The sequence below is a fragment of the Podarcis vaucheri genome, assembly GCF_965113315.1.
Source record: "Podarcis vaucheri genome assembly, chromosome: 2".
Taxonomy (NCBI): Eukaryota; Metazoa; Chordata; class Lepidosauria; order Squamata; family Lacertidae; genus Podarcis; species Podarcis vaucheri.
Window position 1 is genome coordinate 45,853,812 of NC_138760.1, and position 9,556 is coordinate 45,863,367.

Here is a 9,556-nt window from a genome sequence, read left to right on the forward strand (position 1 = left end):
CTGACACAGTGCTTTAAAGTGCTGCCCTGCCTAGCAAAAGGGCAGTGCAGATGAGCCCAGGGTCTTTTGTTCAGGCGCTTCACTGAACAAAGGAGGAGCAGGAGAGAAAAGAAAAGCAGTCACAGACAGTAGCTGCAGTAGCATGGCATAGACAGTGTGACAGATCTCTAGGCAGATCCCGTTTCCTTACACAACAGTCTGCCATCTCCTCTACGATAGTACAGCTCCATGCCCCTCTTTTTCAAAGTAATTCTGAGAGCATTTGAGAGCCTGGATCCTGTGAGACCCTTCAGACATTACCCTCTCGCCCCGAGCCTTTTGCACGATTAATATTTGTACTCACACACAGTTGTTTGCTTGCACAATGGCTTCTTTCCTTGAACATTTTAATTGGGGTTGAGGCAGAGGGGTTTGGGTTTTGTTTAAAAAACCCAAAAGCCAGCTGTTGGAATAAAAATATCAATCTGCTTTCTCACCAAAGCTTGTGGCAGTTATTAGTCCCGGTGGAGGGTCATGGCACAAGCCTCAACTTTCTTGTGAATACAGTCTGAAAACCAGGCTCTTGAAGATACAGATAGTATATCCTTTCAAGCAATAACGAGTGTGAGAAATCCACTGTTCTGGGCTCTGATCTGCCAGTTTTCACTCTCTCAGCATGGATATCCTCTTGGAAAATTTATTCACTGGCAAAGGACGCAGTGTCACCCAACAGTGTCTCTGCTTGGGGATGGAGAAATCTGTTGCACACAGGAAGAAGAGGAGGGGATGAGAGTGAACTCCCCTTTAGGGCAGTGCTGATCTGTCCTTGTAGGTCCAGGGAGAGAAAGGCAGAGCCCTGTCCTCTGCGACACAGTCCTCTTCGCCTGGTGGCCGAATCTTGAGAGCTGTCTTCAGCGGTTGAGGAAGAAAGACTTGATGCTCTGGAGGATGTGGTACTTTTGCTTCTGCCTCAGCTTTTTGCGGATGATGGGGATCCAGACAAGCCCACACACCAGCAGCATGAGGCCAAGTGAGAGGAAGGCTGGCCCACACAGTTTGAACACCTCCTTGGTCGTGTTGTTCATGCCTCCTCTTTGGTCTGCGGTGAGGCAGGTCAGGCTGGTGAGAGCCACTCCAAAGAGGAACACGGCTCCACCCACTGAGATGACGATAACGGGCTTGTGGTAAATGTCCCACTTGTTCTGGTGAGGAGCATTCCAGGTGGACTCACTTCGCGAGCTGATGCACAAGGTGCTGGCTGTTTGGCTGGGCAGCAGGTCCTTGTACTCAGGGGACTTCTCTCCCTCCTCTGTTTCTTTTGGCTGGGTTTCCATGGTTACCTGTTATGTAGACTCAGGATGCTAAGGCCTATGGGGGGGGAGAGAGAAAAAGACCAAGGAGCAGGTTATTTGGATAGCTGTATCCTTCACTCTCACCCAAACTCTTAGGCTAAGATTTATCTACATAGCTAATGGGTGTGACTGGCTCATGAGCTTGGATGTTCATTGTGTCTGTCACAGGCCCAGTTTAGACCATGAGGGAAGGCCAGCCTCACTAGTTCTGACCTTCCACATGTCCTTTCTTGGTAATAAGGGCTCTGGCCTCAGTTCCTATGACGACAAACATACATAGTTCAAGTGGTGAGCCCGCTGTGGAAATCCACTCAACACATTTCTGGTACCATACTATTTTCCTTCCCAGCTGGGGTCAAGGAGAACCTGTCACTGAGAATTAGGAGCAGAAGCCAGATTTGCATAGTCCTAAATGGAAAGCCCTTGTGATAATTATGGGAAAATCTTATCCCATTCTGAAGCAAAACTGTTTACAGAGATGACCAGCTGGCTATCGTAGAAATTCTCATGGGATTGCCCCGCTTCATTCACTCACTTTTTATGAGGCATCTACATGATGTTGTAAACCAAAGATTGTCACTCTGTTTCTTTCCCCTCTATGGTTCTTCTGTCTTTTCTGAGACTGCAAAAAATGCTGACTTCCCCCCTGCCTCCAGAAGGATGGAAACTTAGCTCAATCTCCACAAGTGTAAGTGCCCTTAGCACTATTCCTCTGGCTTTCTGAAAGGGCAGGATTTTGACATGTGCATTGTCAAATGCCACCTGAGGCAGTCGTATCACTCTGCCTAATGGTAGAGCCCTGGAGTAGACCCAGGAACCGCCCACCTGGAAGCAGCCTCAATGAAATCAGATTAAAGCATGAGCATCTGACCTACACTGATTTGCTAGACTACGGGCAGGATTAAACTAATGGCCCATTTGCACTTTCGTTCATGCCATGATGTCAGGTCATAAATCTGAGAAGTTTTAGTTTTTTCTCACCCCTCTCCCAGGAAAAACCCCCTGTTTACAGTGGTAACTCGGGTTAAGTACTTAATTCGTTCTGGAGGTCCGTTCTTAACCTGAAACTTTTCTTAACTTTAGCTAATGGGGCCTCCCGCTGCCGCCATGCTGCCAGAGCACGATTTCTGTTCTCATCCTGAAGCAAAGTTCTTAACCCGAGGTAATATTTTGGGTTAGTGGAATCTGTAACCTGAAGCGTATGTAACCTGAAGCGTATGTAACCCGAGGTACCATTGTACTGCTGAATCAGAACAACTGCCAATGGGGCTTCCCGCGGGTTGTTTTTTGCTCCAATTCAGCAGTAAAGAGCGCGTTTTTGTGGGAAAAGCTCTGGGGCAAAAAATAGCTCTTAGACACAGAGCTCTAAAGTGCAGACCATACCGGAAAGCATGGAGGAAAGGTAAGCGTGGATAAGCCCTTTCTTGTGCACAGAAACCTCTGTTTTTTGCATTGCTGTCATCTACATACAAAGGTAAGAATCAAATACATTGCCCTGCCCACTTTTGCCTTTGGCCACACACCCCACCACTGGCCTGTGGCCCCCAGAAGGTTGATCATAAGAGTATGTGGCCCTTGGGCTGAGAAAAGTTCCCCATCCCTGCCGCAGCCCATGAAACCATTTTTTTTCCTGCTAGCCTTTTGCCAAGCGAAGTTTCGATCTCTTTTGTTAGTGCTGCGTACGTGCTGTAGATGAACTCACCATGGGTAAGGATTGTTGGCTTAGTCAAGTCACTGTTGGGCTGAAGTTCAATTCCTGGCCTCTTTGTGCTTCTGGGGAGACATAGAAACATATACAGAGAGCTTGATATGCAGCAGAGGGCTGTTGCAGCTTCCACCATCCATTCCTTGATAGCTGTGTAGATATTGTGAGTCACAGCCAAAGCCAACTTCACGCTATCTTCTAAAACTGCAGTTCTGAGCAGCCCTGCCCTGGAAACAGAATGCAACGTCCAGCTGGTGCTGGCTTCAGGTGTTGGGGGCAAGAGATCCTCCTCAGTGAGCTCCCTTAAAATGTGAGGGGTACTGCCTTTCGTTCATCTGAGGGCTGCCCATCCCAGTGGGCTGGGGTGCATGGTGACAGTAGGGCTGGAGTGCCAACATGAATAAAATTGGGGGGGGGGTAAGTAAGCCCCACCCCAGATAATGAATCACAATATGTGGTGTACACACATCGTTTGAATGGCGATGCCCATCAACTTTCTGTGGGGAGCTGGCCCCCTCAAATATTTTTGGGGGGAGGGGGTGAAGTAATGTCAGCCCCTAGGAGCTGTCTCCTATGCCATAGGTCTGAGGACCAGAATACAGCATCCCCACACTCCTTTTCACCCCACCTGCACCTACATGCTCACTTTAAAGCACTCAAGAGCATTATTTGTTCTCTTGGCAGGTACCCCTCACCCTGGAACATGATAGATTGCCCTAGCAGCCCCTATATCACCATCATGGAAGCCTCTGGGAGCTCCCATTTTCCAACAGAAGGGGTACTTAGCCGCTCCAAGACAAGCAGACCTGCTTGAGATTGCAAGCTGTGAGGAGCTGGCCAGGTTTCTTGGGGGAGAAGTAGTAAGTTCAGCATTCTCAAAACAGGCAACAGCAGTGATTGGATAGAGCAGTTGTGCTGGCTGGGGCTGATAGGATTTGCAGTTGAAACATCTGGAGGGCATCAGGTGGATGAAGGCCAGGCCAAAGGCTTTCTCCGACAGTCACAATGGGGCCACCCAAGCCTGCCCCAGAGCCATATGTGCACTGGTGTTCCACTCATGGCTGCCACCCAGAGGTGGTACCAGGGCTTTGCATGGCTTTGCTGGCGTGACAGCCGCACCTGGGTCTGTTTCACTTTAATGGTGCAGCTTGCCAGGTGGCTGCTTTGTGCCTTGAGAAACTGAGGGAGGCACGCACTGCTTACACACCACACATTCAAAGCAAATTCAAAGCGCAGTTCCCTCCAAAAATCCTGGGAACTGGGATTTGTCAAGGCTGCTGGAAATCATAGCTGTGCGAGGGGTGGAATTACAGTACCGGGATTCTTTTGGCACTGGTGGTGGGAAATGTTATTTAAATATATATTGCGCACGCAACCACACAACTCGGCAAGAGAGCGAAAGGGAGGACCTCCTTCTCAAAAATGCCCAAGGGATTCTTCCCCATCACTGCACTCCCCCACCTGCTGCTCTTCCGCCAGGGCGCACACAATATCTGTGATATAATTAAGATGATTATACAGGCTAAGAGAATGAGAAACCATGATAGGAACATAGATGATGACGACGGTGTTTTGAAGTGTCTTTCTATGGACCAGGAACACAAAGGATCTGTTCAGTCTGGTTGATGTGCATTGTACTCTTTGTTCTATTGAGCCTGCATTTGCACTGCAAAACATTCCATTTCCTGGACATTCCCTGCTTATGAACAGGAGATCCCTCCATTGTCCATTCTACGTAAGAGAAGTCCTCCCATATATCACAAACATGTTTTGGCTTATTGCTCTGTCTGCTGCTCGCATTTTATACCATATTGTGCTGTCTTTTATCCCCCAACTCCTGTTTTAATGTTTTCACTAAGTTAGCTGCTCTGAAACGGCAGGATAACAAATCCTCAAATAAGTAAATATCCACAATTTGCAGCCCTTCTTCTCTGCTTGTCTTGGGGAACTAGAATGAAACACACCAAAAGGGAACTTAGGAAGAGTAGGGGGAAAAAACCATAATTTAAGGGGACTAGAGCAATTCTGACTAGAGTTGAACTTTTTTCATTTAAATAGCCTGGCGCCAGTTCCCTCTGCCCTCATTAATTCAGTATCATTGTAGAGTATGAGTTGTTCAGTGCCATGCAAAACGGTTATGCAAAGAGTCTGGCAAGGTTGGTTTTTATCAGCAGGAGACTGATCACACAAACACACACCCTGCACACACACAATTGCACTGATCAAAGTGGTCAAGTGGGCACATATGGGGTGAGGCAATTTCGCAGGTAAACTGGTCCCAAGTTGCTAACATGCCTTTACACCCACTCCTCCTATTCTTTACATGTTGCTGGTGTGGTGTCTGATAACCAACCGAGAAGTGTCAGACCACCTTGAAAAATGAGGGGTCTCCTTGTTGTATGGACTTGATGTGCTAGCCAGGAGATTACAAGAGACATCCATTTATATCAGGGATGGGGAACCCACGGTCCTCCAGGTGTTGTTGAATTCCAACTCCCACCAAGCCCAGGCAGCTTGGCCAGTGGTCAGGGGATGATGGGAGCTTTAGCCCAGCATCGTCATATGGAGGTCCAGAAGTTCCCCATCCCTGACTTGCAATGCATGGGGCTGTGACTTTCACCAGTGATTTCCATTCTCCCCTTAGCCTCCCTTGCCATAGTCCAGTCTCAATCTCCACTCTCACCCCATTTTCCTAGTGTTGAGTTGGGAAACAAAGGACACAAATGATGCAAAAAGCAAGAGGCCCATCCCAGTGTGAATGGGCCTCAACTTCTTCTTCTGCTAGTTTCCCCATAGGAAAGACAGGCAGGGAGATCACACCACCCTCCTCTCAGCCAGTGCAGCCCAGCCTTGATCCTAGTTTTCCTGGTAGGAAGAAACTAATCATCCAGAGGAGTATCGCTGATCTTCCTGGAGCTGTTCTCGCCACACCTCCCTTCCCATCTGCCTTCTGTTTCTTGAAGGAAACAGGAAAGAATTGAGAGTAAGATTCCTCCTCTACTGGTCAGCACAAGCCTCTGCCTCACCTTCTACTGGATTATAGCTTTTGGGGGATGTCTACCTAGATCCTCTGGGTAGATCTTGTGGACAAATTTGTGGATGTCGGCCACCCAGTGGCATCTCACTGGGAAATCTATTGTTCTTTCCAGTTCTGCTACAGTGGTTGAAGAAGTGTGCACTGTGTGTTGGGAATGTGTGTGAAAACGGCTTGAACCGAGCCCCAGATACTTGGACAATTGAGAAGCGTAACCCCTTTCAGGATTCGGATTGCAGGCCTCTTGAATCACACAGGCCCTGCATTTATTTGCAAGACTTTTTTTCAGCAATGCACAGTTGCTAAATATGCAAAACCTTGCCTCGAGTCTGGAAGCAAGCCTGCAAACTGGCTTCGTTAACTCGTGGTGAGCGGGAGAGGCAAGCCACATGAAGTGGGCTTGTGTTTCAACCTCCCTCCCTCCCCTCTCTGCTTGGCACTTTACACTCCCACAATCTCATAAGCACCTAGGGAGACAGGAAGCACGAGTCTCTCTTGCAGCATTCTGACCTTTCCAGAAATGCTTCGCAAGATGAGAATGCCTGGTGCCCCCTCCTAAATGGTGTGTTTGTGGGTCCCCTTAGTGGCCTGGGGCTCCTGATCCTGATGACTTTTAGTGAAGCTGGCCATGCTCCGGGGAGGTTTCTCCAAGAAGTGGAGGGAGGGGATCTGGGGACTGGCTGAATCCGCTCTCACTAATTCCACACCCCTTTGGGAGTCAGAAAGTCAAATCTGCAGCCATCCTTCTGCCCTGTGTTGGTTTCTCCACAACTAGAGCCAAAGAGCCAAAGAAGGACCAAGTTTCCTAATGCATCTGCCTTGGATTTGAAACTGTTTTGATTTGCAAAATTGCACTATATTTATATTGTTGATATTTTTAAAATTGTTAAATGGCTTTAAGTTGTTTATTGGAAGTGAATAAATGTGGGCAAGTGGCAATGTAACTATCACAGAGATGCCCGCCATGCGCCAACCCTTCCCCTGGCATGCGTGGCCTGGCACCTGATTTTCCTGGTCGACCCCTGCCAACATCTCCCAGGTAGGGTTGGGAGAGGCCCCTGCCTGGGACCCATGAGAGTCGCTGCCAGCCAGGGAAGACTCATCAGGCAGCTTTGTATATTCCTCTGCGTTAAGGAAGTAGCAGCTCAGGTCCACTGAGTTCGAAGGAAAGAGCCACTGGCTGAGATGAAAGTGGGTGAGAGCTACCCAGGATGACCTGAGCAAGGCCGGGATGATCTGGAAGCCTTTCCCTGCAGAACCACCATCATGGGAGCCAAGGCTTTCCAACAGGGAGTGCCCAAGTCTTGGAGCTCAGGAAGCTACTCATCATGACAGCAGCTGCACCATTCCTCACTCTCCAGCCCAGGATGCAGCATCTCACTCCATTCTGCTGCGAGAGGACGATATTTACATCAGGCAGGATTAACCTGACTATGCAGTTCTTGCCTGGCAGGGGATTGAGCATCTGAGTCTCGTCTCAGAAGCGGGGCTGCCACACACCCACACCCAACCAACCTGTGCAAGTCAGATCTACAGTTCTGTGTTGGTTTTCTCCCTCCCTCCGACCCCCAGATCCACGCAGTCCCCACACATCTGCCGAGAAACACAAAGGTAGGCTACATGGCCAGTCTGCCAGACTCCCTTTTCCGGGTGCCTTGAGAAAAAGTGCTCATGCCTTTCCTGGGGAAACTTCACGAGTTCCCAGCTCCCCCACTTTTTATGTGGGGTGGTTGCTCCAGTGCACAAAAGGTTTCACCACTGATTATCAGCTTTTTTGCCAGAGAGAATATGGGTGGGACTCAGACCTGTTTATTGCATTCCCAGCCTCTTTCAGCCTGTGCAGGGAGTGACTATTATGCCAACTTCAAGGTCCATTTATTTAGCTCCAGGCAAATGTGAAAGAAACCGCCCAGCGGAGATCTATTCTGAGACGGGAGGCTCCTCCAGCTCTTGTTGGGTACTGAAAATTCAGAGCTTGGGATGCAAAGCTCAGCCTCTGGGATCCAGGGTACCCCCCACCCTCCAGCTCCCTGCCACAAAAAGAGCCCAGGCACCCAGTTCCAAGAGAGAAAGTATTTCTACTTACATGACCAGAGGCTCCCTGCAGTTGGCTTGCTGCTCTGCTGAGGCATGGAATGTGTCCTAAGTGGATGTTGCGATTTCCCTAAGTAGCTTAGCGTTCAGGCTCAGATAACCCCCCTCTGATATCATCTGCATTGAGTGGCTCATAAAACCTGGAGCATGTTCCAGCTCAGATGAGCTCACTCACTCAGCAGCCAATGGCTTGCCTTAACCCTTCACTGGCCAAAGCTCCAACACATGGGATGAGCCTACAGGATGAGCTGCTTTTGTTTCGCAGACAACAGCTGCATGGGCCATGGATGCAGTACAAAGGAAGGGCAGGAGTGGATTGTGGTGCCGGAACAGGTTGGGCAAGAGAAGGCGCATCAGCAATGTGGGGGGGGGGAGTGGTTCTGACAATTTAAGATCATTGAATGTGAACCCCCATTCTCCCCTTCCTTGCACGTATTCTAATCTGTGGCTTTCACCAAATAGGCATTTTTCCACCTTTGTACCTGTTTCACATACCTGGGTCCAATAACTAGTGTTTTGAAGCTGTAGGAATATGGATAGGTTCAGTGGCGTCTAAAGAAATTCAGTTCAGTGCAACATATCTGGAACAGAACCAAGCAGTTATGTCCATCTCTAATATTATTTAAACTGATGTGAAGTATTTACAAGCCACCTTTTAGGACAAGGGTGAATAATCTTTTTCAGGCCAAAGCGTGCATTCCCACATGCTAGGACCAGGAGGGGCCAGAGAACCATCTGTGTTCTCTGTCCAGACAAGCAAGATGCCTTATCAGAGTTTAAGGACACATTCCTGGCAGGCAAAAACATTTGGGGGCAGAGCAGAGTCAGAAAGGGATGCAGTAAGGGGAGACTTGTAGGACCACATTTGGGCCTCAGGCCTGAGGTTCCCTAGCAATTTTCGGATAGGAGTGAAGAACCTGCAGCTCTCCAGGTGTAGTTGGACTGCAGCTTCCATCAATCCCAGACAGCATGGATAATGGACAGGATCCATGAGAGCTGAAGTCCAACAACATCTGGAGGGCCACAGGCTAGTTGCCTCACTTTTAGGGTAAAAGCTGTCCAAGCTTCATTGCACCCTCCAGGGCTATCCCACAACATGCCAAATGCAGTTGGCCCACTTCAGTTAACGTCTGAATAAACCCTTTCTTTCCTTTTTTTTTGTTTTGTTATTAATAGAATCAGTGGGGGGGGGGTGGAGATATAAAAAGAGGCGGGAAAGCTAATGTATCAACACCTTGTTTCTTGCAGTGAGCCCTGTGGGCCAAAATATGTGAAGAAACATTGCCAAATACATTCAAACCCTTCCAGGATTCCCTCTACATGTTAACAGCTCACTCGCCCAGGTACCAATAACTTCTGCTTCCCACTTCAGAACAGATGCACTTTAGGCAC

General features: G+C 48.7%; 1 protein-coding gene across 3 annotated transcripts; it reads right to left on the minus strand.

Moving 5' to 3' along the window:
- Nucleotides 1-369: 369 nt before the first annotated feature.
- PIRT (phosphoinositide interacting regulator of transient receptor potential channels) lies at nt 370-8,371 on the minus strand. Of its 3 annotated transcripts, none has more exons than XM_082213905.1 (3): nt 8,157-8,361; nt 3,034-3,104; nt 370-1,347 (listed from the first exon to the last, which is right to left on the minus strand). In XM_082213905.1, exon 3 carries the CDS (start codon nt 1,311-1,313, stop codon nt 891-893), a length of 423 nt encoding a protein of 140 aa, XP_082070031.1. In that variant the 5' UTR covers nt 1,314-1,347; nt 3,034-3,104; nt 8,157-8,361; the 3' UTR covers nt 370-890. The 3 variants fall into 3 exon arrangements, with proteins under 3 accessions (XP_082070031.1, XP_082070032.1, XP_082070033.1); XM_082213906.1 differs by lacking the exon at nt 8,157-8,361 and adding an exon at nt 4,498-4,759; XM_082213907.1 differs by lacking the exon at nt 3,034-3,104 and having other exon boundaries at nt 8,157-8,371.
- Nucleotides 8,372-9,556: the final 1,185 nt, after the last annotated feature.